Source organism: Delphinus delphis, chromosome 10 (assembly GCF_949987515.2).
Source record: "Delphinus delphis chromosome 10, mDelDel1.2, whole genome shotgun sequence".
NCBI classification, from domain to species: Eukaryota; Metazoa; Chordata; class Mammalia; order Artiodactyla; family Delphinidae; genus Delphinus; species Delphinus delphis.
In genome coordinates, this window is record NC_082692.2 from 67249624 (window position 1) to 67276338 (window position 26715).

Here is a 26715-nt window from a genome sequence, read left to right on the forward strand (position 1 = left end):
GTCTTCATGCTGCACAGGCTTTCTCTAGTTGCGGCGAGTGGGGGCTACTCTTTGTTGCATGGCGCAGGCTTCTCATTGTAGTGGCTTCTTTTGTTGCAGAGCATGGGCTCTAGGTGCACGGGCTTCAGTAGATGTGGCCTGCAGGCTCTAGAGTGCAGGCTCAGTAGTTGTGGCACATGGGCTTAATTGCTCCATGGCATGTGGGATCTTCCTGGACCAGGGCTTGAACCTGGCAGGCAGATTCTTAACTACTGCACCACCAGGGAAGCCCTGTTCATAGTGTCTTTTGATGTGCAAAATTTTAAAGTTTTCATGAAGTCCAGTTTGTTTGTTTGTTTGTTTGTTTCTCTTTTATTGCCTATGCCTTTGGTGTCATATCTAAGAAATCATTGCCAAATCCAATGTCATGAAGTTTTCCCCCTATGTTTTTCTTCTAAGAGTTTCGTAGTTTTAGGCTTTACAGTTAGGTCTTTGATCCATTTTAGTTAATTTTTGTATATGGTAAGGGTCCAGTTTCATTTTTCTGCATGTGGATATCCAGCTTCCTGGTACCATTTGGCAAAGTAACTGCCCTTTTCCTATAGAATGGTATTGGCAGTTTTGTTGAAAATCATTTTGGCCATATATGTGAGAGTTTATTTCTGGGCTCTATTCTATTGCATTGATCTATATATCTCTATTTATGCCAGTATCACACTGTTTTGATTACTGTAGCTTTGTTGCAAGTTTTGAAATCAGGAATTGTGAGTCTTCCACCTTTGTTCGTTTTCAGGATTGTTTCTGCCTGTTTTTGTAAATAAAGTTTTACTGGAACAGAGCTGCACTCATTCACTCATTTGTTTACGTATGGTTGCTTTTGAGCTACAACAGCACAGTTAAGTAGTTGCAACAGAGACCTTATGGCCCACAAAATCTAAAGTATTTACTCTCTGACTCTTTATAGAAAAAGCTTGCCAATCCCTGAACATTAATACTCTTTGCTCATTTCCCCAGCTGTAGTGGATTATACCACAGATATGTAAATCAAAAGGAAAAATAATTCGTACAAGGGTGCTTATGCCAGTATAGATGTGAATGAAAAATAAAGTACAGCCCAAATGCCCAGCTGCAGGGGAATGACAAAATATTCTGTGGTATGCTGTTAGCTTGCATTAAAATGACATGTGGACTATATCAAAGAAATATTTATATATAAAACAAGTGATTAAAAGTAGAACACAAGGGCTTCCCTGGTGGCGCAGTGGTTGAGAGTCCGCCTGCCAATGCAGGGAACACGGGTTCGTGCCCCGGTCCGGGAAGATCCCACATGCCGCGGAGCAGCTAGACCCGTGAGCCATGGCCGCTGAGCCTGTGCTTCCGGAGCGTGTGCTCCACAACGGGAGAGGCCACAACAGGGAAAAAAAAAAAAAAGTAGAACACAAAATGATGTGTACCGCAAAAAAAAAAAAAAAAGTAGAACACAAAATGATGTGTATTTGTTGATTACCAGTATAAAATAAATGTATATTACCAAATGTGGAAAAGTTGAGACCTAAATAGTTTAGAGGTTAGTGCCTGTTACATTTTATTTTCCATTAAAACTTTAAAGTTAAAAAAACTGTAAATTTTTTATTCTGGAAAATCTCAAACATAATAAAAAAATAGACATAGTTTTGTTGTTTTGTTTTGGGTTTTTTTTGCGTTATGCAGGCCTCTCACTGTTTGTGGCCTGTCCCGTTGCAGAGCACAGGCTCTTTATCATACCTAATTTTTTAAAATCAATAATTCCTTATATCATAAAATATCCAGATAATCCCTGATTATCTTTAAAAAATATTTTTACTGTTAATTTATTAAAATCCCTACAAGGTCTACATTTAGTTGATTTGTCTTTTAAATCTCTTTAGCATATAAACTTTTTAAGTACAGCTAAGATATAACCTACCTCTTTTTTGTTTTCTTTTTCTCCTTGCAACTTATTTATAGAAGAAAAGGATTCACTTGTTCTGCAGTTGCACACATTTCTAGACTTTGCTGATTGTACCCCTATGGTCTTGTTTATCAAGTTTAACATAGTCCTTTGTTCCCTGTATTTTTGCAAACTGGGAATGAGATATCAAGGTGTGTTCAGGTTCAGGTTCAGTGTTTATTTTATTTTATTTTATTTTATTTTATTTTATTTTATTTTTTTATTTTTTGCTGTACACGGGCCTCTCACTGCTGTGGCCTCTCCCGTTGCGGAGCACAGGCTCCGGACGCGCAGGCTCAGCGGCCATGGCTCACGGGCCTAGCCGTTCCACGGCATGTGGAATCCTCCTGGACCGGGGCACAAACCCATGTCCCCTGCATCGGCAGGCGGACTCTCAACCACTGCGCCACCAGGGAAGCCCAGGTTGAGTGTTTTGACACACATACATCATAGGTTGTCGTGCACGTATTCTACCACATCACGTCGGGAGGTACATGGTAAGACTTGGAATCCACTGATCTTTGTTTATATAGATGAGATTGAGGAGGAAGAAGAAATGGAATAGCTGGAGAAAGGGCCCTGGAAGTGTTTGTACCTTATACCCCTAATGAATGAAATGTAGGTTTTTTTTTTCAAAGCTACTCATTTGACTATCATATTTGTTGTGATGGTGTTCATAACTTGTTCCTGAGAAGCTTATGTAAGTGTTCATTGGTGTTTATATAACTCTGGTGATCACTGCTCACAGCTGGCTTGCATGAGGGAGAAAGTTCAGAGGTATCTGCCACCAGGTCTGATTCCATGATCCTGAACTTGGGTGGTAGTAGTCACTGACTTTTAAACCATGAAGACACTAATTTTCCTTTGTCAAAGCACATGTCTCTACCTCCTTGTTGAATCTTTAATCTTTTTTCCTCAGTGACTTTTGGTGGATTATACTCTAGAATTTTGGGGTGGGCTATTTTTTGAAAGTTAAATTAATTATTTCGGTTAGGTTGTAAATTCACATGGTTCAATATTCAGAAGGTACAAAAGAGCACAGTGAAAAGTTATATTTTGACTTAGGGAAATAGCAGTTGTATTATTAAGAATAGTTTAAGATGTAGTGTATATTATAATGTTATGTAGAAACCAGAAACTTCACCGTAAGCATTATGAAGCAGTAATGAAGCACTTGTAAAACACTGACTTACATGACAACAAATTTTAAATATTAGCACATCCATAAACTAAAGCCCCTTTAACAAGCAAATAGTAGTTGTTGAACACAGAAGCTAAGGATTCAAAGAATGCTAGGTGGTAAGGAGCTGATTTAGACCTGTATCCTGTATATAAAGGAAAGGGGAAACCTGTGTCTGAACTCAGTGTGCATGAGAATTGTATATACTGTTTGATCATTTAAAAATTACTACTGTGCTTGGCTACATTCAACCCATGCCAGACAGAAATTCACAGCCAAGCCTCACAAGTTGGAATGTCTGATAGTGAATTTGTGACATTCAAAGACTATCAGGTTTTGTTCTTCCTCCTCCCAGGAACAGCCCACTCTGCAAGGTAGAAACCAGAAGAAATAAATACAATAGTTGGCAACAAGTTCCCACTGCCCAACAGATCAAGTTCAAACCCTTTAGACCGACATTCAAGGCCTGCCGTCTATACTCTGACTCTGTTCTGCCTACTCTGTAGCCTTGCCTCCAGGTGTTCCTCCAAGTGGTTACTCAATAAATTTGCTTGTGAAATAGAAACAAAACAAAAGGCCTTAAGGCCAGGAGACCATCAAAGGTCATTATCTAACCAGGTCAAGGGACCCAGCAAAACACCAAGTTGAAGTGTGCCGACACAGCCCTGAGCCTGCTGTCTAGCCATCTATTCCTTTGGGAGGAAAAATTTGATGGCCTCCCAATTAGGAGGGAAGAATTCAGGGCTGTGAGTTAGGAGGAAGGTGACAATAGTACTATATGACAATGCTATGGAAGTATTAGCTCTTTGGAGGAGTGGGAGGCCTGAAGGAATGATAGTCTTTAAGGAAGACCAAGAGTTGCTGAGCTTTCCTCCTATAGGGCTTCAGATGGAAATGAGAGAGGACTGTTTAAGGAGGGTGGTGAATTTGGGAAGACAACTAGCCAGACTTGCAGTTCTACTTTGGAGCTTCTCTTTTAGTTCTCATGTTTGACTGGACACAGGAGCGATGGCACCTTGTCTCCTCAGCAGGTGGAACACGTCCATGAGCCAAGGCCACTTAACCACCCTGGACTCTGCTGTCTTTAGGAGGCCTTTTTATAAAATGCCTGCTGTGGACCTAGTGGTAATGGAGAGGGGATTGTTTTAACCTCTTGCTCCTGTTAATGATATTGCAGTGTCCCGTCATGAACATTCTTTGGTGCCTCCCTTGACCATTTCCCCTTTGCTGTTCAAAAAGCAAAGGTTATCTACCTGAAATCTTTAGTGGTCTCTCCGTGTAAGAGTCAAGGAAGATGCTTCCAGTGCTGCTTCAGGGGAGTGAATCAACCTGGGCATTCACATGTGAGTGTGTGTGTGTGCATGCACACAGGTCCACACCCACCATCTCCCTCCACCCAGTTTTTACAATGGCCACATTAGCTTCCCCTCCCTACCCAAACACCAGGCAATGGGATATAGAATGCTAGGAATAAAAGGCCTTGGAATTAGTCTTCCCTGGAACAGGGATTGACTTCTGTGCCAGCATCCAAGAAACTTGGCCTGTACCTAAGTTATCCTTGGACAAGGGGCTCCTGGGAAGAGACAGGGAAGTGGTTGTTGGGTTGGAAGGCCACTCGTGCTGCTATTTTGCTTAGTTCATTTTAGCCAATATTGAACTGCATGTACTTTCCTAACCATTCCACCTTGTTTAGAGTATTCCTTTTGCTTATGCTCCTCTACCTGTCTAGAATGTTCTTTTTTTCCTTCCTTTTCTAGCTGGTGCCTACCCATTCTGTTAGATTAAACCCAAGTCTCACCTTTCCCGAGGAAGCGCCCCCATAACCAGTGATAGGCAAGACTAGATTGTGTCCTTTCCCCAAGTGTTATTGCTGTTAGGCATTCCACTGTATACGTATACACATGTTTCCCCACGTGGACCATTCCATTGTGCCTTGGCACAGGGCCTGATACATAGCAGATGCTCAAATGTATGTTAGGCTAAACTAAAAGCAGGGGATGGGAGAGGGAACAGTGTCTGGTTTGCGGCAGTCTCAAGTGGAAAGGTTTAGAATGTGGAGGGGTGTGTGCGTGTAAGAAACACTCATTTTGTAACAACAAAATGCTGTTTTCATATGTCATTTCTGCTTCTCCCTTTGCTTTCTTATTTCTGATCTTTGGTTAGGATATATAACTGAAGTTTGAGTTCTCCATACAAATAAATACTGCTACCTGGCATGGCTGACCAAGCTCCAGAGCTTTGTGCGCTGCCAGACTGTTGAATGTGGTTGTGGGAGTATGGAGTTTGGCAGACCAGGGTTTAAAGAATAATATTTTCCATGAGAGAGCTATTTACATCCTCATTTACACACGTAGGAACTATGGCTCAGAGAAGTTGAACCCATGAACATAGAGCTAGTAAGTGACAAAGCCAGGATTTAACACCAGGATTGCCTGACTACAAAGCTTATTCTCATAACTGTCTGCTCCTGTTTTCCTGCTTATTTCCTGTATACCCATAGGCAAATCTTTTTAACTTTTTAGGGCTTCAGTTTATCATATTTATTTATTTTTAAAATTTATTTATTTATTTTTGGCTGCTTTGGGTCTTCGTTGCTGTGCACAGGCTTTCTTTAGTTGCAGCGAGCGAGGCTACTCTTCGTTGTGGTACGTGGGCTTCTCATTGCGGTGGCTTCTCTTGTTGTGGAGCATGGCCTCTAGGCGCACGGGCTTCAGTAGTTGTGGCATGCGGGCTTCAGTAGTTGTGGTGCATGGGCTTAGTTGTTCCACGGCATGTGGGATCTTCCCGGACCAGGGCTCGAACCCGTGTCACCTGTATTGGCAGGCAGATTCTTAACGACTGAGCCACCAGGGAAGTCCCAGTTTATCATATTTAGAATGAAGGGAGCAAAACTTACCTTGTAGAGTTATTGTAGGAAGGAAAGAAGAAAAGAAACCAAACCCATTCTTTGTACCTGGAATAGTGGTAGTCATAGTAAAAGCAGCAGCTGTTTTATACAATGTTTACTGTGTGCCAGGCATTGTCTTAGCGCTTTATCTAGGCTATCTCATGTAATCATCACTACAACCCTCTGAGACTGAGGAATAACACTACAGTTGTTATTCCCTTTTTATAATTGAGGAACAGAAAGGTTATAATAAGGGGTAGAGTTGGTGTTCACACCCCAGCAGTCTGGCTTCAGTGTCTATACTGAACCCCTGTGCTCTGTTATCTCTTGCGAAACATTAGTTTCCAGCTCCATGTTGTTCTAGAATCTGACATTAATATGAAATAGACCATAGGGAACCCAGAATGGTAATAGGGCCAGGAGGGGCTACACCAAGCCATGGAAGGTGAGCAGTAACAGAATGTCTGGGACACTCATGATTCTCTGACTCAGCCACTGACTGGTGAGACGGCCCTTTGGTATTTTTTGGTGGTTGAGTGCATAGGATGATGACCCATGGTAAGTCTTTTTTTCAGCTTGGGGACATCAGCTTACTGGTTCACTCATTGAGGTCTGTGGCAGCCCTGGCCTCCCTTTACCAAAGTCTACAGGGTTGCATGTTTCTTCTTGAGTCCATACTGACATGTGTTTTTTGTTTTGTTTTGTTTTTTGCGGCACGCGGGCCTCTCACTGTTGTGGCCTCTCCCGTTGCGGAGCACAGCCTCCGGACGCGCAGGCTCAGCGGCCATGGCTCACGGGCCCAGCCGCTCTGCGGCATGTGGGATCCTCCTGGACCGGGGCACGAACCCGTGTCCCCTGCATCGGCAGGCGGACTCTCAACCACTGCGCCACCAGGGAAGCCCTGACATGTTTTTTTAAATGTTGAATATATAAATGAGGGAGAAGGGACAAATCTCCCTTACAGAAAAATTGCAGATAATAAATGTAGATGGAAAGAGGGAAATAGAAAACCACCATTAGAACACCACAGTAATAATTGCTCTAGGTAAGATCCACTGATGAATGTTATAATTAGTGGATGAAACTTTTAAGGATATTTGTGTTCTGAAAGCCTCAAATAACGCCCCCCCAAGCTTTTTTGTATGTGGTTTTAATATATGTCCAGAAATTCTTTGATGCCCCTCCCTCCAGGAAATGGAGCTTAATTCTCTTCCCCCTGAATGTGGGCCAGGCTTAGTGATTGGCCTCTTAAGAATAAAATATGGAAAGGGAAACATAGTAATTTTACAGTGGAGAAATCTGGCAGACACCACTTCAAGGTTAATGTCACCAGTAATAAGTCATGTTGATATCATGTACCCTGATAAGATGTGATGAGAAGAGCACTTCACCTCTGTGGTATTCTTTCCTAAAAGTCATAACCCCAATCTAATCATCAGACAAACCCAAATTGGGGGACAGTCTACAAAACACCTGACCAGTACTCCTCAAAAAAGTATCAAGGTTGGGAGTTCCCTGGTGGTCCAGTGGTTTGGACTTGGCGCTGTCACTGCCGGAGCCTGGGTTCAAACTTAGGGAACTAAGATTGCACAAGTCCCTTGGTAGGGACAAAAAAAAAAAAAATCAACGTCATGAAAGACAAGAATAGGCTGAGAAACTGCTGCAGTTTAGGGAAGACTAAAAAGACATGAAAGCTAAACACAATATAGTATCCTAGATAGGATCCTATAACAGAAAAAGACACTAGTGGAAAACTGGTAAATCCAAAATAACAAACAAAAATAATACCAACAAAAAACAAAACTTCCTGAGTCCTTCCTGCCTGAGAGCCAAGTGGCATGGACTAGAGCACCTCAGTTTCAGCATTTCTGTTCTTATTCTGAATTCCTCTTACCTTTGGGAAAGACCTTTTGGTTGTGTAGTGCTTGTATCTGGGAGGCTGTGGCAGACTTGGGGACAGGTCTTTGTGATTGTCAAAGCCTGCCCATCCAGTGAACAGAATGCAGCTCAGCAAATGAGGAGAGGGATGTGCACATAGACCCCAGTTCTTGCTGGTGGTTGATACCACAAATGACATTCCCTCTGTCAGGAATTTCTTCCCCTTTTTCCCCTGTCCCCAAGGCAATAATACCATTAGACATTCTGTTCATCTTTTAAATTCTCACTTACATTTTACCTCCCATATAATTCCTTGTGTGATCATACCATGAAATAGTACCTTTCATAGCCCAATTATTCTTGGTTTAGCTAATTACCTTTGGCTGAAAAATGGTACCTTAAACTTTGAAGGTCTTTAGGTCAGTTTCCCTGCCCCTCTTGTATTTAGCACACCTTGCCTTATTATGTCTAGAAAACAAACTCCTTAAAGGGAAGGAATTTAGAAATATTCCTTGAAGCATCTAGGACAGTGCTTGCCATGTTGTAATCCCTCATTAAATGGTTGGTAAATTGAATGAATCCTTTAATACACTGAAGGGAGGAGTGGTCTCCCTGTTGGCAGATGAGACTTGCTTAGAGTCATACAAATGAGTGTGAGCTGTATTGGGAACTCAGTTGTCCCTTTCTGAGTAGTCTGAGACCATGACACTTCCTCACTCTGATCATAGTGCTAAATTATATCAAGAGTGATGGCTATCATTTGTTGTGAGCCTACTCTGGGGGCCAGGCCTGGTTCTAAGCATGCACACTATTTAGTCCTCACAACAGGTCTGCAGTGTGGACATTACTATACTCATTTTATAGATAAGTCCATTGAGGTTCAGAGAGATGTAACTTGCTTTATTGGATCACCAGCTAATAAGTTGCTGAGTTGAGATTTGAACCCTGGTGTGTCTGGCATCAAAACCCACTCTTCCTCCAGTAAAGGTTGGTCCCTGGCACCTCTTTCCCTTTGTCTCTTCAGACCCATCCCTGGAAGACATGTGTGGCACTGAGTGTGCCCAGCTGGGGGAAGATGGGCAGCGGCCACCGCGGTGCACTTCAACTACCTCATCTCAGTCTGAGCCTTCAGAGCAGCTTAGGCGCCACCAAGGCAAGAGCCTTGCCTCCGAGGACCCCAAAAAGAAGAGAGCTCAGAAGCCCTCCCACATGAGGAGAAACATACGGTGAGCTATGCTCTGGGTAAGAGGGGAAGAGAGGGAATAGAAGTATTACCTTCATTTGAAGGCTGTCAGTAGCAAAAGGACTGGTTTGAGCAGGAGAGTCCGATTTCCCAAGGAGAAAAGTATAAGTTGTGTGCCCCAATTAATAGTGAAGATGCAGCTCAGGACCACTGGGTCTGGGCTGTCAGAGGATACAGGGCTGAAGTGGATGGCACTCGAGCACCCCTGGAGAGTGTCCCACTCTTTGGAGGCCCGGGAAGCAGCCATAGCATGCTCTGGTTGGACTCTGGTTTCTTCCTTTTTTTTTCCTTATGTCTCAAAATAAGAGGAGATAAAAGAAGTTGAGTTCTTATTTTCTTAGAACTCAACATCAGTTGGAAGACAACTGTCTGGTCCAAAGCAGGGCTTCTTCCTTGAGCTAAGAGATCAGCAGATGTGAACTTCCTTAACTATCCAAATCCCCAATAGTCCTTTCTTCTACCAATGACAATTTTGCTGTTGAAAGGAGATAAATATTTTTTTCCTCCTACCCTCATTTTTTTTTTTTAAACATAATGATGACTTGAAAATTTACTTTAAGTTTGGGAAATAAGGATGTAGAATCATCCATAATCCTACTTTCCCATATAACACCTCTGTTTTCTATACTGCTTTCCAGCTTTATGAATTACATATTACTCTATTTCACTCTTGATCTGTTATGTGCAGAGATGATTCAGCAGGGGCACCTGTCAGGAAGTTAAATAATATGAAAAACATTAGCCCAGAACCACCTGAGCCTTGAAGTCCCATTTATTTTTTTACCTTGCCCATTTCATGGGTGTAGTGGGACTGATATGGCTTCTCCCACCTCAGCTCTCTGAGCCCAGCAATGATGGTTTCCCTCTTTATCTTGACATTACATTGCCCAAATCTCAAGTGAACCCAAGTACTCTCTCTTATTTAAATGTTTAGCAAGCTGCTCCGGGAGGATCAGTTGGAGCCAGTTACCAAAGCAGCACAACAGGAAGAATTGGAAAGAAGAAAACGCCTGGAACAGCAGAGGAAGGATTACGCAGCCCCCATTCCCACCGTTCCCCTGGAGTTCCTTCCCGGTAAGCAGTGGAGGTGGCAGGAAAGGCCCCGCGCTGCAGGGAGAAGAGACCCTCAGTGCACACTGTGGTCAAGGACAGAGCTGGAATAAGATGGTGGCCTCTCAGGAATCCTTTCAATCCATTCAGTTCTTAGAAGCACATGATCAGAAGGATCTCATTTGAAAAGTAAGATGGATAAAAATGTACCTCCTCAAATTGATGTTATTTAGATTTTCATCCATAACTTTGGATGTTAACATGCCAAGGGATTAGGACATTTTCTAGTGGTCAGGTGAATACTAGGAAGTAAGACCCAGTAGAGAAAAGGGAATTTGGGAAGAAGACTGGGGTTTTTCAGATGCCCTCTACTTGTCTTCTCAGGGGATAGTTCCCCAGAGAGCAACAAAGGAGGAGGATGGCAAATCATTTGGGAAAATATGTTTGAGCTAAATGTGGTTTTGACATTCCCTTCCATCTTTTTTTCCCCAGAGGAAATTGTCTTAAGAGCAAGTGATGGACCCCAACTGCCTCCTCGGGTCTTGACCCAGGAAGTGATTTGTTTGGACAGTAGCAGTGGCAGTGAGGATGAAAAAAGCAGTCGAGATGGTAAGATTGAGCCAGAGGTGCCCCTCCTTCCTCCTGACCCAGTGTTTGCCCTGAGAGATTGGCTGTACCTTTGAATAGAAGATTGTTCAGTCCTTCCTCATTCAGTCTGGGGTCTGACTGTGACAAATTTCCCTGAGTCTCCTTGGTAAATATAAGTTTTCCCCTTGTCTTAACATGAAGCTAAAAGAGAGAAATAATAGAAACAAAAATTTTTACAAGTGATAACAAGTTCTAACTTTGTTTCCATGCTCTCCTGTTTTAACAACGAGCAGTAAATTATCTCTGCTTCCTGAGTTTTTGTTTTGTTTTGTTGGCTGCCTCAGAGGTGATTGAATTGAGCTCTGGAGAGGAGGACACTCTGCACATTGTGGACAGCAGTGAGTCTGTCAGTGAGGAGGATGAGGAAGAGGAGAAAGGAGGCACCCATGTGAATGACGTCTTAAACCAGCGCGATGCTCTGGGGCGGGTCCTTGTCAACTTGAACCACCCTCCGGAGGAGGAGAATGTCTTCCTGGCCCCGCAGTTGGCACGGGCAGTGAAACCGCATCAGGTACAGCAAATCTGGACTCTTCTCTTGGTCTCCTTTCAGCTTCCTTGCTGTGGACGTCACCCGCATCACAGCCTGTGAAGTACTTGTTTGGTACCATGAGCAGCTATTGGAAAGGCCTGATTCTTCCTCCTAGCAGTTGATGCTTCAGGATTCCTGATGAATGGGAAGGGACAAGCCTGAGAGATGCCCTATCATGTAGAAGGTGCTAATCTTTTGGCGGAATAATCTTGAGCCTCCTTCTGTGAGATCTGAAAGACTGATTGAGATACTCTCTGGAGAGCAGTGCTTTGATTAGGGAGTTGTGGCTCTGGAAGAGATGTGAGAACTCAGAAGTCTGAGGGACTTTCTGATAGGAAGGATCAGAGTAGTTTGTGTTGACCCAGAACCTGGAACCAGGACCAGTGAGTGAAAGCTCTGTGAAGGCAGAGGTTGACTCAACGTAAGAACTCTTAACAGTAAGAATAGCTCCTCGTGAAATGGGCTGCCTTGAGGTGAGCAGCCAAGGTCAGCCAGACCAAGCCTAAGTGAAGGACCCAGTCAGGAATTTGGTACTCAAGATTCTTGCCTCAGATGGGCCACTATACCAGGGGAATGCTTTTCTGTGTTTTCTCCGAGAAGAACGTCACCAGCCAATAAACTAGTCAGGGTTCAGGGAAACTTCTGCAGCCATCCACACCAGCTCTCTGGTATAATGTCTGCTCATTTACTTAATTCTGACTACTTCCAAAGTAAGTAAACTAGACCCCTGGTCTTTGCCAGCCAAAGATATTTGTTTGTGTTTGTTCCCTGTCAGATTGGTGGGATCCGGTTCCTGTATGATAACCTGGTTGAGTCCTTGGAGCGATTTAAGACCAGTAGTGGCTTTGGCTGTATCCTGGCCCACAGCATGGGACTGGGGAAAACTTTGCAAGTGATCTCCTTCATCGATGTCCTCTTCCGCCACACGCCAGCCAAAACCGTCCTTGCCATTGTGCCGGTAAGTGGGAAGGCACCACTTGGTCACCCCTCTGCAGAGCTCTGGAGTAATGCCTTACTGGGCACTAAAAAGCCTTATGAGCTCAGCTCTGAGCTTGTTCCCTAAAACTCTCTTTTTGGACTTGACTTTCTGATAGGTTAATACTCTTCAGAACTGGCTGGCAGAGTTCAACATGTGGCTCCCAGCTCCTGAAGCCCTTCCAGCTGACAACAAGCCTGAAGAAGTCCAGCCTCGGTTCTTTAAAGTTCACATCTTGAATGATGAGCACAAGTAGGTGGCCTGCCCTCTCCTCTCTGCCCCTTTCCTTTTATTTTTTTTATTATTATTTTAAAATTTTTATTTATTTTATTTATTTACTTTTGGCTGGCTTGGGTCTTCGTTGCTGTGCGCAGGCCTTCTCTAGTTGCGGTGAGCAAGGGCTACTCTTTGTTGCAGTGTGCGGGCTTCTTGTTGCGGTGGCTTCTCTTGTTGCAGAGTGCGGGCTTCAGTAGTTGCGGCACATGGGCTCAGTAGTTGTGGCTCACGGGCTCTAGAGCGCAGGCTCAGTAGTTGTGGTGCACGGGCTTAATTGCTCCATGGCATGTGGGACCTTCCCGGATCAGGGCTTGAATCTGTGTCCCCTGCATTGGCAGGCAGATTCTTAACCACTGCGCCACCAGGGAAGGTCCCCCCCTTTCCTTTTAGACTTCTTCCCAGGATCTGGATGTCAAGGCAGTCTATCTGGGTATGTGCCTGTCCTCCCAGATTCCTTTTGGTTTCTTGATGTATCCCCCTCTCTCTTCTTGCTACTCATTTTTTCTCTGCCTAGTTTTTCAGTAAAGTCAGAGTCATGTAGCCTGGAAAATTTCTTGTATTCTGCTTGAAGATGTTTTTATATCCTGAAAAATCTGTGTACATGGTCACGTTTTCCCACGTGTATAGTAATAAAATTCAACATGATAAAATGAAACTTTCCATCTCCTAACTTTTCACCTCTTACATTTATCTTTTATTAGAAACCTAATCACCAGTCTCTTCTTTTAAGCACCAATCTATATTTGACCTTTAACAGTACAACTTCCAGGCTTTGAAAGGTGCAAACCTTTTTTTGTTTCAGATTTAAAGAAAATTATTTATATTTCCATTCCGTAAATTCAACCTGGTTTCCAAAAATCTAAAGCTATTTCTTGATCCAAGCCAGCAATCCATGCTACCCTTTCCCCTCGTTGATATGGATAATTGAGAAGGTAGACTTTCTTTTCTGCAGAGACCACCTTTTGTGATGTTTGGTCACACACATCAAAATGAGGAGACTATGAGTGGCCCCACTGGTGGCTGATCACCTGCTCTTTCCTAGATTTCAGGACTGTCAGTCCACACAGCAGTCAATGAAATACAGCCAGGGCTCAATTGTTCAGGAGTAGAGGGACTGTGCTGAGTGGCATCCGGTCTCTGCTGTTCTTTTTCCTTTACTGTGCATCCTTGGCTCTTTATTCACGAGGACCTGGGCAGGTGAAAGGCAGAATGTTGCCCTTGCTTTTACTACTTAGTATTCATTGTGGGAATAACTTGAAATTCTCCCTCAAATGTAGAATTGTAGTCATGAATGTACATCCAGGGAGGTTGTCACTTTTGCTTGTCTTGTGCCATTGAATTTCTGTTTTTTGTTATTTAACCATCATCAGTGAACCAGTCCATCCTTAGTGCAATTAGTGTCTCTAGAATGGTGGGAAAGTCCTTGGGCAGCTGGCCAGCCCTGTGATGCTGCCACATGAAGTCTTTGGCAATAAGGACTTCTGAATGTACATGAACACAGCTTTGACTGTGAGGAATTTTTCCTGGGGAGCAGGGGAAGCAATAATACTTTCTTTCTGTTCACTCTTGCAGGACAATGGCAGCTCGTGCTAAAGTGATGGCTGATTGGGTGTCAGAGGGTGGGGTGCTGCTGATGGGGTACGAAATGTACAGACTCCTCACCCTGAAGAAATCCTTTGCCACAGGTAGACCGAAGAAAACCAAGAAACGTTCTCACCCGGTCATCATTGATCTGGATGAGGAAGATCGACAGCAGGAGTTTCGAAGAGGTGGGCAGCCTCTCTGGGAATACTCTAAAGGGTGATCCAGGGGAAAAGAAATAGTGTCTGCTATAGCACCTAGTCAAATGGGAAGCATTATTGATGTGAGTTGTATTGACATGAACCAGAAATCCTGGTCCCCGAGGTAGGTGGGATGACCTGCACTGGCTCTCAGAAGGTATTGCTTTCTCTGCAGGCAGTGGAATTCTGGGTACGCCAGGCCACAGGCTGGCATGGGGGAGACTCCCCTGTGTCTTTCATAGAATAGTTAGAAGAGTAACTGCTCCCTTCACCACTTCCCAGAGATGTTGTGAGATAGCATTAAGAAAATATAAAGTATTTAAATCGCTAATATACAGAGTAGTAATAATGTTGTTTGTGGATTTATAAAAGAAGAATTTATCCCAATTTTCTTGTTTTTTGGTGAAAGCCATTTTTCTCATAGTTCTAGTTCTGTTCCCTCTTCTATGGGGCCTTGGTCTATTTGGGGAAGAAAATTTTTTTTAAGGTTCAGAGGCTGTTTCATTTTATAGATCTCTTCATCTATGAGATTCTGTTTTTTGGGTTTGCTTCTGTGGCTGAATTTGCCATTTAGCGTTGACTGGAGAGTAACTCCAGGAAGACCTTGTCCTTTAGTTAGTTCCCACCAGCCAGCTCTCAGATGGCACCAAGACAATGGTGAGAGCCAGTGGAAGTGTCTGGATTATTCCCATCAAAATCATCCAGACTCATTTTTAATCCTAGGCTGGTACTCTGTAAAGTCATGCTGTCTGCTACCTAGTTGGTATAAGCCCTAGGAATGCAAGTCAGTTTTACTCTTAGCCTAAAGGGAAAAAAATTAAGGAAAGGAAAGAGGGAAAAGGGATATTTACTGCAAGAGTCAATAGGCCAGGTTAATGTGTCACACCAAATGCACAGGAGCTTGAATGGCTGGCTCCCTTTCACCAATGGGGGCTGACTCTTGCTTTCCTGCTTCCTTCATTTCTTCTGTCTCCTCCAGGGTGCACCCCTACTTCTCATATTGTTGACTAAGAGCAGACCCTCTCACCCTCTTACTCCGGATCCTCTTCCCTCCCTAGAGTTTGAGAAGGCCTTATGCCGCCCTGGCCCTGATGTGGTAATCTGTGACGAGGGACACCGCATCAAAAACTGCCAGGCCAGCACCTCACAGGCCCTGAAGAACATTCGCTCTCGCCGCCGGGTGGTGCTGACTGGATACCCCCTGCAGAACAACCTCATCGAGTACTGGTGCATGGTGGACTTTGTGCGCCCAGACTTCCTTGGCACCCGGCAGGAGTTCAGCAACATGTTTGAGCGCCCCATCCTGAATGGACAGTGTATTGACAGCACGCCTCAGGATGTCCGCCTCATGCGGTACCGGAGCCATGTCCTGCACAGCCTCCTGGAGGGCTTTGTGCAGAGGTGAGCCATCCTCAGGGCTCTGTTTTCTAAATCCTTGGAGAGCCCTGGTGGAATAGACATGACAAGGCTTTCCTGAAGGGGAAAGGTGGTAACAGTGGGAGGGCCCCTTTCTAGTAGGGCAATAGTACAACTTTCCTTTTACTGAATAGCTTTTCCTGAATAGCTAGCAGACGGTGGATATCCAATATTTCAGTCTCTGAGTCTGGTCCAGAAGTGCTTTTCTCAGAAGTTAATCTTTGAGGTTACTAGGGATATCTGCCTTACTTGCTGAGAGAAGCAGGAGACAGCTACCATTCTAATGACTTGAGTGAAAGAATAAAGTGGTGGTTCTCAGGGGTATGGCTTCACCAATTTCAGCATCTTAGAAGATGTAGGTTAGGCCAGTCTGAAGCATCTCCTTGTTTTTCCTTGTTAAGATGGCATGTGTGGAGAAAGCTTAGAGAAGCAGCCCTAGATTAGGGTAAGAACCTGGAGTTCCCAGGTCACTCTGCCTCTTTGCTTTAGTTTTTATACTCAAAATAAGTTTTTTGATGGTTGCTGAGCCAATCCACATTATGGTAAGGCTGTTGTGAATGTTGAGATCCTAAAGAAGGCAGTGTGGCAGAAATGCAGGGTTCTGTTTTTATCCTGCACTGACCCCTCCTGGGCACACTGCCTTGTCAATTCTGATCTGTACCTTTGTAGGAGAGGCCACACTGTGCTGAAGATTCATCTCCCTGCCAAGGAAGAAAATGTGATCCTGGTGCGACTCTCTAAGATCCAGCGAGATTTGTATACACAGTTCATGGACCGCTTCCGGGACTGTGGTAGCAGCGGCTGGCTGGGGCTGAACCCTCTCAAGGCTTTCTGTGTCTGCTGCAAGGTGTGTTGAGGCCTCAGGGAATACTAAGACACAGACTAAGGATGCTCACGGTCCCAAGGGAGTTGTTCCTGCTGGGAGTCCTTGATAAAGGAAGAAGTTCACTGAATTGAGGGCTCCAAGGCAAGACAGTTCCCGGGAGTGCCACTCATAGACTATAATGTAAATGGTGCCCCTTGCAAATGTGCAACTTGTTATACCAAACTTGAGAAGTCACTTCCTTTCTCACTGATTTTTTTCACCTGAGAAATGGAGTGATGGTGGAACATCGTGGGACAAAATTTTTGACTGCTAGCGTAATCAGGATTCAAGAAATACATAGCATAGACACATTATTAGGGATACCTTCCATTTGATTCTGTATTTAATCAGATCAAGATCTCTTTCATTCTGATAATGCTTAAGATGGTTTGGGGACAGCAAGGCCTAGGTGTCTTTAGCACTGAGCCTCGTGAACAGGTTGATGGACCCTGACTTGTCTTTGACCTGGCCAGATGCTCTCTGTTGCCTCACAAAGGATCTGTTTCTTTGACAGCTCTCAACCAACCTGTTGGATATTATTTCCAATTGAGCACTGCTTTAATAAGTCAGCTGAAGGTGTGTGTCTGGGGACAGATGGGTTTCAAAATATTTCTTTTGTACCCACAGTCCTAGACCAGGGCAAGCAAGCTAAAGCAGACATGGTCTTGAGGATGCTGCGGTGCATACATACCCTTCCCACGCCCCCCCTCTCTTTCCCCTGGAATTCTCAACTCCTGCCACGAATAGTCCCTGAAATGACTTACGGTTGATCATCTGTAAGTTAGATACATTTGTCCATAGGGAGAGATTGGTCTTGTTTCATAGTTTCATACAGTAGTTGGCTGTAGCCACATGGTGAAACAGGAATGTTCTTGTTGTTGCTTAAATAAGAATGCAAGACTTGTGACACAGCCTTTTTGGTTGTGTACCAATCATACTGGCATGCCTCCTGGTGTGAATTCTCCCATTCATGTATCATAGCAATCAGAGTTGGTTACTGAAAATGAATGTGCAGGCTCTTTGACCATGAGGGGGTTGGGGAGACATTAATTTTTGGTGTGACTATGTGCTGTGGGAGGTGTGTGTTTGAATAACTGCATGTTTCCAGACTCCCTGGGACACCCTTAGATTGTTCTCTGCCCTATGCTTCCTCCCCTTTAACTTGAACCTCAGATCTGGAATCACCCCGACGTGCTGTACGAAGCCCTTCAGAAGGAGAACCTGGCCAATGAGCAAGACTTAGACGTGGAAGAGCTTGGTTCATCAGCGACTAGTGCCCGCTGCCCTTCACAGGGAACAAAAGGCAAGAGTGAGGACAGCGCCTCAATGGGAGAGGCGACCAATAGCAAGTTCCTACAAGGGGTCGGCTTTAACCCTTTCCAGGAGCGAGGCAACAACATTGTCACATATGAATGGGTGAGTCAAGCAGATACTTTTGTGGCCATAAACCACTGCTGAGAAGGGATTGTGCAAAGCTTTCGTGGGGAGAGGGTGGGTCTTGCGCAGTGCACTGTACTGCTAAGGTCTGCAGGGAACTATTAAGGTTGTCCGTGAGCTGCTGCCTTTGAGGGAGAGAATTGTATTTCTAGTAATCTGGCCATGGACCTGCTCCAAGCTGCCTCATTTCCTCTCCTATAGGCCAAGGACCTTTTGACTAATTACCAGACTGGTGTCTTAGAGAACTCTCCCAAGATGGTACTGCTTTTCCACCTGATTGAGGAAAGTGTGAAGCTTGGAGACAAGATCCTTGTGTTCAGGTAGGAAGAGAAAGTGCCGAGTGTGTGTCTTTGGTAAAGAGTGATACAACCCCTGCAGAGTGAGACCATCCGGGGTTGCACCAGCCCCCTTTTATCTCCATGCCTCTGCAACCAGTGCTTCTTGTGAGGACCTTCTTGCATTTCTTCTCTTTCTTAGAGTTTCTTTTTTTATCCAATGCGATTTCTCTGCAAAGAACAATTTGAAACCTTAGGCTAACATTGGAGATCACAGTCTAATCCTTCAAATTGTGACGCAGGCCAAATATGACCTGTGGCCTGTTTTTGTACAGCCTGAGAGCTAGTTTTTACATTTGAAAAGAGTTTTTTTTGTTTTTGTTTTTTTAAAGAAGCATATGCAGGGAATTCCTTGGTGGTCCAGTGGTTAGGACTCTTGCGATCCCACTGCGGGGCACACGGGTTCGATCCCTGGTCAGGGAACTAAGATCCTGTAAGCCACAGGGTGCGGCCAAAAAAAATAAAACTAAAAATTAAAATTAAAAAAAGAGAAGCATATGCAGCAGAGACTGTGTGTGGTCTGCAAAGCCGAAAAATATTTACTCTCTGGTCCTGTACAGAAAACGTTTGCTGACCCCTGGTCTAAACTGCGTCTGTGCCTCCCCAGCCATTTTTTTTTTTTTCTAAGCTTTGTATATAAGGCCAAGTAAATGATGTTTTTTGTTCCAAGTCACATTCTCAGTCTTGCCAGAGCTTTGAGTCCCATCAAGGCCTCACTCCTCAGGGAAACAGACGTAAAGTAGATTGCTTCTCCTTTGTTCCGACTAGATTATGCTCCAGTGAGAGCTAAGTGGCAGGAGCCTGGCTTGGGAGTCTCAGACTGAGGGTTCCCATGTGTAAAATACTTTGAGAGGAAAGCGGTGATTGTAACTTAGGGAGAGCCTAGTGTTACACTGCTTTAATGGACTGGCTCTCTGGATAACTTGGAAGCAACTTAAATGATCTATCTCCTTAGTAAGATCCATAATACTGCCTGTGGCCTATAATTAGATCTAGGGCATATTCATGCAGTGTTGGTTTTTAATGCTGATGCTATTTGTTACTCTGCACTGAGCTAAATCTCAGAATTTTTCAATCGAGGAAGTAATAGGATAGAGAATTTTTTAGTAGGGTGGTGGTAATAATTGTGTGGATGACTCTACTCCCTTATGAGCTAGGGTGGTTCTTTGTGGGGAGTAGGATGTGGGAGCTCCCACTGTCAGAGGGGAGCCCGCTGGCTGGGCCTATTGGGGAACAAGATTCCCTTAGGTCCAGGAGCCTTCTGAACCAAATGTGTCCCTTTCAGCCAGAGCCTTTCCACCTTGGCTTTAATCGAGGAGTTCCTAGGCAAACGAGAAGCGCCCTGTCTACCTGGTGCTGAGGGGCAAGGAGTACAGAAGTGGGTTCGAAACGTCAGCTACTTCCGTGAGTTCATTGCTGCTTTCTTCCTGGAGCCTTGGCAAGGTCTGCCTAAGAGTTTCCTTCCCCTCTCTCTCTTCCTTTCTTCTCCTACTCCATTCACCATCACATGAACAAGAATATCTGTGATTGACTAAGGAGCAGAGAGACACTAAGAGCGAGCTGCTTTGTGTGAGGCACTGTCCTGGGCTGGGGAGTTTAAGCTAGATAGGGGGAGCGCAGAGATGTAGAAGACATATGCCTTGTCATCATCTGAGGTGCAGCAACTCAAGGACAGATTCAAAGTAGCACTGATTGATTGCCCTCATGGGGGTTCTAAGGAGGACAGAATCATCTTGGTGAGGATGGTTGGAGAAGGCTTCCTGGAGGAGGTGGGACTTGCACTAGACTTGCAGAGATGGGGAGAATTTGAATATACAGAGCTGGTGTGGCCCAAAGATCATCTTAGGCAGAAGGAACAAAGTGAACACAGCCTAGATCATGTATTCAAATTGGGGGAGATGATGTCCCTAAGGGGATGAAAATTGGTTCTCGAGGAGACAAAAAATCTTAACTTTTTAAGAGTATAAAGCACAAATATGTATATAATGAATAAACATATACAGTATATCTGTGGTGTTAAAATTTTATGGAGGGCATGGTGATTGGGAAAAAATGTGTAAAAAGCCTCCTTAGTGGGGTGGTAATGAAAAAAAAAGTTGAGAAATATTGACTTCAGAGACTTATTGACCAGATATTGACATTTGGGCCAGTTAACTCTTTGTTGTAGGGGGCTGTCCTTTGCATTGTAGGATGTTTAGCAGCATCTCTGTTCTCTACTCACTAGATGGCAGTAGCATCCACAGCGTTATAACAACCCAAACTGTCTCCAAACATTGCCAAATGTTCCCTGTGGGGTAGCAGGGTGGGGAAATCTTCTTGTTGAGAAGCCCTGGCCTAAAGGAAAGATTTAGAGAAATGGAGGTTCAGGGGGTGGTGATGAGACTCCAGCACAGGAGCTAGCCTGGATCCTTGTGTTGACTATAGGCTTGCCCAGTGAGTCAGTGCTGAGCTTTTTTGTGCTTGGAAATTGTGGGAACTCAAGTTGAAAGGTAGATTGGGGTGTTGATTGAGGGAGCCTCTAATACCAGGCAATTAAACTAATGCTTCCTACATTGGTAGTGATTCAGTTCTCCATGTAGTATTTCATACCCTTAGCTTTGCCCTTTTCTCTGCTTTACTATAGGTGGCAAATGTCACCCCTCTCTTCCCTTATTCATGCTTCTTAACTGAAGCTTACCTTTTCTCTTTCTTTTGAGCTTCCCTCTTTTCACTCATATGTCCCATCCCACTGCTCCAGTTCTATTTTTTTTATGTCTCCTTCGAGCAACTTCTTAGCCTTAGGAGCTTGTTAACAATGTGGATTCCTGCGTGGGGGAGGAACATCATCCATATCAAAACACAAAACCCTTGGTCCTTTTGCAGTCACTAGGATTCACAGGACTGAGGCAGAGCAGTTACCTTAAGCCAGTGTTTGCCAGGCTTCCTTAACTAGGGTGATTCTTTTGCACTCTGAAGTCTAGGAACCTTGGCCTTAGAATTGACCCAAGATACTAAAGGGAAAAACACAGTTTATAGTCTTTGTTGCACATGTGAATCACTTGGGGGTATTTTAAAATTATAGATGCCTGGGTCTCATGGTAGATCCCCACGGAATGTCCAGGGTGTGGAAGCTGAGCACTGTAGTGTGTGTTTGTTTTGTTTTAAACACATTTGCCCATTGATTTTGCTGTATACCACTGCCCTCATCTGTCCATTTCTTGTGTATTTCCTTCTGTCCTAGGGCTAGATGGTAGCACCCCTGCCTTTGAGAGGGAGCGGCTCATTAATCAGTTCAATGATCCCAGCAACCTCACCACCTGGCTGTTCCTTCTCTCCACAAGGTGAGTGGATCCTGAGAGGGGAGGTCAGAGGACTGCATTCAGGGCATTTGACTGCATGGGCAGGTACCACAAAGGCTTGTCCAAGTTCTGTCAGAAGAAATCTCCTCAGGTTTGTGACTTGTTCTTGAGGTCAGAGAGGGGACCCCAGAAAGAAATTGTGTTAGAAGGGCAATTATGATAGTGTCATGAATTTCTTTGAGACCTTCATTCACAATGGTCATAATTATCTTTTCTCTCAGGACGGTTCTGAGGCTTAGATGATGTGATGAATGTGAAAGTGCTTTAATAAGTAGAAAGTGTAATATAACTGTAAAAGGCTGATGGCATTATTTGTCTCATGCCAAGCGACTTGCAGGCTGTGCTGCCTTCTGCCATCAGAATGCCCTCGATAGGGTATGAACCAGTCATTCTCCTAAGCTGTTAGACTAAACACATCAGAAACATTGGTACGCAGACATTTCCCCTCAGCCAGTGACATCACTCTGGGGCCAAGATATGGGCCTTTACTCATCACAGAGGGATGGGAGGGTGGGTTTTCTTTCTGAGCTGGTAGGTACTTCCATGTTGGACTTTCAGGGCATACTTTTCAGTGCTTGAGGAATGCACTGTTCATTAGCAGAATCATTCAGTATATTCTGCTTAGGATAAAGAGGATAATATCGGGGTAGGAGTCACAGAGGGTAAAACCAATTTGAAAACTATCTTTAAAACTAAAGGTTCTGTGATTATTGGCTTGTGTTTTAAAGGGCTGGGTGCTTGGGCGTGAATCTGATTGGTGCCAACCGAGTGGTGGTGTTTGATGCTTCCTGGAACCCTTGCCATGATGCTCAGGCAGTATGTCGGGTATACCGTTACGGCCAGAAAAAGCCCTGTCACATCTATCGCCTTGTGGCTGATTTCACCCTCGAAAAGAAGATCTATGACCGTCAGATTTCCAAGCAGGGCATGTCAGGTGGGCCATCCTCCAGGCTCAGAAGAGGCACATTTATACAGGCTACCACTCTAATTGTATCAAGAGTGGGAGGGGAGGGGGGCAGGATGTGGAAACACAGGCTTTCAGTCATAGAAAGTTAGCAGTTCCTTCCATCTCATTCTGATTCAAATAATTGCTTAAGAGGGGATTTACCTCAGATTGTTGAAGATGGGTTTAATGATAAGAGCTGAGCTGGTTATGCAATTTTCTCTTAACATATTTCTGTTTCATGAGGGACTCAGACCTGCTGTTTGACTTTCAGATATGGGGTGGCCTGAGATGGTTTAGATATTGGTAACAATTATGCCACCCACAACCTTTCTTCCAATATTTGTAGCTATGCTTTTGCAGTTTTCTTTGCTGTGAACTGACTTTCTCCATGTCTTCTCCCTTCTAGATAGGGTCGTGGATGATCTCAATCCAATGCTGAACTTTACTCGAAAGGAGGTGGAGAACCTACTGCACTTTGTTGAGAAGGAGCCAGCTCCCCAAGCATCCTTGAACATAAAGGGGATCAAGGAGCCAGTCCTGCAACTTGCCTGTCTGAAATACCCTCACCTCATCACCAAGGTAAGACCCTGGTATGCATGTGTCCCAGTACTGCACTCTCCACTGAGGGAGGCTTGTCTGGCAAGCTAGTTTCCTTCATCCAAAGTTTTGTTTCATGCAGACAACTTGAATTCATCTGCTTCTTTTCCTTGCCCCAGACAGTCGCCCTCCCCTCTCCAAACCACCTATCCTATCCTAGTCTCATCCTAGGAGTGTGTGCTCAGTCATGAGAATAATTTGGCCGTTGTGAGTTTTCCTAGCAGAAAGAGAGGGGGAAAAGTTCTGAAAATATAGTCTGGTAATTCTCTGAACTCTCCCATCCTTTTGATATGGAAGGCAGACTTAGGTTGTCCAAAGCTGGTGCTAGGTTAGAGTTGAGAATTTATGCTGCTGACAGGAAGACAGTAAACCCACCTGTGTGTCTGTGAGCAGGCTCTTTGCTAAGTACTGGAGACAGCCAGCCATTTCTTGGTTTCAAAGTAAGGCTTATTGTATGTCACAAAGACTGGTAATTAAATCAACATCCTCCTGTGTCCCCAGGAGCCTTTTGAGCATGAGTCATTGCTCCTTAACCGAAAGGATCACAAGCTGACCAAAGCTGAGAAAAAAGCAGCAAAGAAAAGCTACGAGGAAGACAAACGTACATCGGTCCCCTACACCCGCCCATCATATGCTCAGTATTACCCCGCCAGTGACCAGAGCCTGACCAGCATCCCTGCCTTCAGTCAGAGAAACTGGTGAGTCACTGAAAAGGGAGGAAGATTTGCTGCTGGGCCAGGGTCAAGCCTTTCAACTGGTTCCTTTTTTAAATAAAGGGAGACCCTACAACTTGCTCTTTGGCTGCTGTGAACTGAGAGGTTCTGCTCTTGGATGAGGTGCTGAAGCAGTTCAGCAGCCCTGGTGTTTTAAGCAGCTCTGGCTGGAAGAGTGAGCTGCTGGGCTTGTGACTCAGGAGAGTCCCTCTGGACTCCCGAGGAGATGCAGCTTCCCATAACACAAATGCCCAGCCCTCCCACACAGCTGCTTCCTATCTGCAGCACCTTGGTGCTAGCCCTCACTTAGCAGCGAAGTTCAAGAGTGAAGGCCAGGTCTTCTGTGGGTCTTGGATTGCAGTCAGGGAATCCTGCTGTTCCTAATGGGATTTCACTCTGTGTCCGCCTTATTCCTGAGCAAAAAATCTTTTTCTTGAGTACAGCTTCCAGAACTATTAAGAATAGGAACAGCATGGACGCCAATTGCTAGGTGGGAGAAAAGCTCTTTGTAGGAAATTATAGAATAGTTATCTCTGTTTTTTTTCCTCATTACAAGACAAAGTGCCTCATAGCCTTTATCAGATCAGCTTCCTGATTGCCTGGTTTGCATTTTTACATTATTTGATTATCTTGAATTAAAGATAATTATTTTGAGAGGGATAGATTTAAGAATTGTTTCTTTTGACTATTCCATGTTTACAAAAAAATAAACTTGTCAAATGAGTTTCTAAAGGAACTGAAGCCATGTAAGATTTTATGTAAGACTAAATTTTGGTGAGTAAATTTGCTACTTTTTATGTATAAGATGCTTTCAAGTAGAAAATTGCCATGTTTCAAAGCCTTCAAACTTTATTTCTGTGTCATTTTCCAAGATACTGTTGCCTGAGTATGTTCTTCTCTGGTCCTCCACCCCTTTTATCTCTTTTCTGGGCTTTTCCTTGTAATAGCAGGAATGGACTAAGTCTGAACCCAGTAGGAGAAAAGCCATATGGAGGGAAGATGTGACAAATGAGCTGGGCTGTGAGGAGATTTCAGCTCCTTTTCTGGCCCAACGCTGGCCCTGTGGGAGGCATTGGCCTCTCACAGCATTTGATGAGCCATCCCATGATCCTGCTGATTCCTTATCCTGTCTGGGTACATGTGAGGAGGCCTTTCCGCCCAAATTCCTAGCCTTAGCCCCTGCAGAGTATGGGGCTTAGGCTAGATTCCTGTTACCCTTCTGACTTCTTATCCTGAGAAGAGTCCCATTGACATCTGAGCAGGGCCCCCAGCTCCTGCATAGCCACCTTGGGCAGGCATTGCGGAAGTGGGTCCCAGATCCTGGTGTGCTTGCCGTGCTACCTGGCCTATCTCGGAATGATGGCATCCACAGGGCCCCAGGGGTTGCCCAAAGGCAACCTGAGAGCAGTGTGACTGAGGAGACATGCAGACCTACTCCAACAGCAGTGGTGTGTTCTTTTATGTGCCAGTCTTCAGTCAGATGAGGAAGAGCATACCAGTCCAAGAGGCTCTCTTTCTCTGAACTAAAGACCAAAGATGCAGACTTCAGAAATCTTAGAGACAGGGGCTTTATTTCAGAAACCTTAAATAAGGAGTAGCTTTCTCAAGGTACCAACATCCAGTTGAAAGGAAGGTGAAAAGTGAGGAATGCATCATTGACCACAGGATAACATTTTGGCACTTTGGTAGTAAGAGATGCACAACCGGTACTCAGACTGGCCATGGCTCTGTGCCATGTAGAAGCCCAACTTCTGTGCACGGCGTTTTGCCTGCTGCTGCTTTTGTGGTGGCTGTGACTTTAGGGGCACTTTGGGGATTGGCCCTGGGAGAAGTCCATTGAAAAGTAATTCAGAAGAGAGAGGTGTCTGCATTACTTATTGAAACTTGAGATTTCAGAGGGTAATGATGGTTAAAGTTGGATAGATAGTCTCAAGACCACCAGAACATGTGACGTCACATGGCCCTATTTTCTTGGGTTAGTGGGAAAATTCCACCCATCTATCTTCAAATTAGTATGCACCGTGTTCTGAAGAACTTCCCCCCCACTTAATGCCTCTTTGCCTCTACCTGACTTCCAAGGACGAATTCCTTCCAAGGACGAATTCCTAATTTATGTAGACAGTCCAAATTCTAGAGGAGCAGATGTCACCTCACATTTCCAAAAAGGCATTATTCCACTGACATTGATTCTTCTTAGACTCTGAGAGGCGTTATCCCTTGCTGTCTCTGTCTCCTCTCTGTCTCAGCCCTGCCTCTAGTCTCCTTTTGAATTTACCATACCCTGCAGGTTCTTTTGATCCTTCTCTCAGCAGCATCTGAGGCTGTAGAATGGGGAAGTCTGGAGAGGCTCAGCAGTCTTTGCAGAAAGATAAGTAAGGGCTGTTCTGCCAAACTTCCTTAGTGTGCTTCTCTTTCTCTCCTAGGCAGCCAACACTGAAGAGTGATGAGAAGCCTGTGGCCAGTGTTCGTCCTGTACAGTCCACCCCAATCCCCATGATGCCACGGCATGTCCCACTGGGAGGTAGTGTAAGCTCTGCCTCCAGCACAAATCCAGCTATGAACTTCCCAATCAACTACCTGCAACGTGCGGGAGTCCTTGTGCAGAAGGTGGTCACCACAACAGGTTGGGAGCTCCTGAGTTCTCTTCCAGGGTGCTGTCCCTTTTAAAATTA

General features: G+C 44.6%; 1 protein-coding gene across 4 annotated transcripts in view; it reads left to right on the forward strand.

Annotated features, from left to right (window-relative positions):
• Positions 1-26715, forward strand: part of RAD54L2 (RAD54 like 2) — an 87481-nt gene that overhangs the window by 53831 nt on the left and 6935 nt on the right. For 3 of the 4 annotated variants that reach the window (XM_060022596.1, XM_060022597.1, XM_060022595.1), the window contains 17 exons: positions 8918-9119; positions 10071-10210; positions 10679-10795; positions 11119-11345; positions 12139-12321; positions 12458-12591; positions 14188-14384; positions 15455-15797; positions 16482-16659; positions 17851-18093; positions 18316-18434; positions 19735-19853; positions 21670-21769; positions 22516-22721; positions 23140-23312; positions 23832-24028; positions 26467-26666. In XM_060022596.1, coding sequence (XP_059878579.1) covers positions 8918-9119; positions 10071-10210; positions 10679-10795; positions 11119-11345; positions 12139-12321; positions 12458-12591; positions 14188-14384; positions 15455-15797; positions 16482-16659; positions 17851-18093; positions 18316-18434; positions 19735-19853; positions 21670-21769; positions 22516-22721; positions 23140-23312; positions 23832-24028; positions 26467-26666 — 3078 coding nt within the window. The remainder of the gene's footprint in view (positions 1-8917; positions 9120-10070; positions 10211-10678; positions 10796-11118; positions 11346-12138; positions 12322-12457; positions 12592-14187; positions 14385-15454; positions 15798-16481; positions 16660-17850; positions 18094-18315; positions 18435-19734; positions 19854-21669; positions 21770-22515; positions 22722-23139; positions 23313-23831; positions 24029-26466; positions 26667-26715) is intronic. The other variant, XM_060022598.1, reaches the window with a different exon arrangement.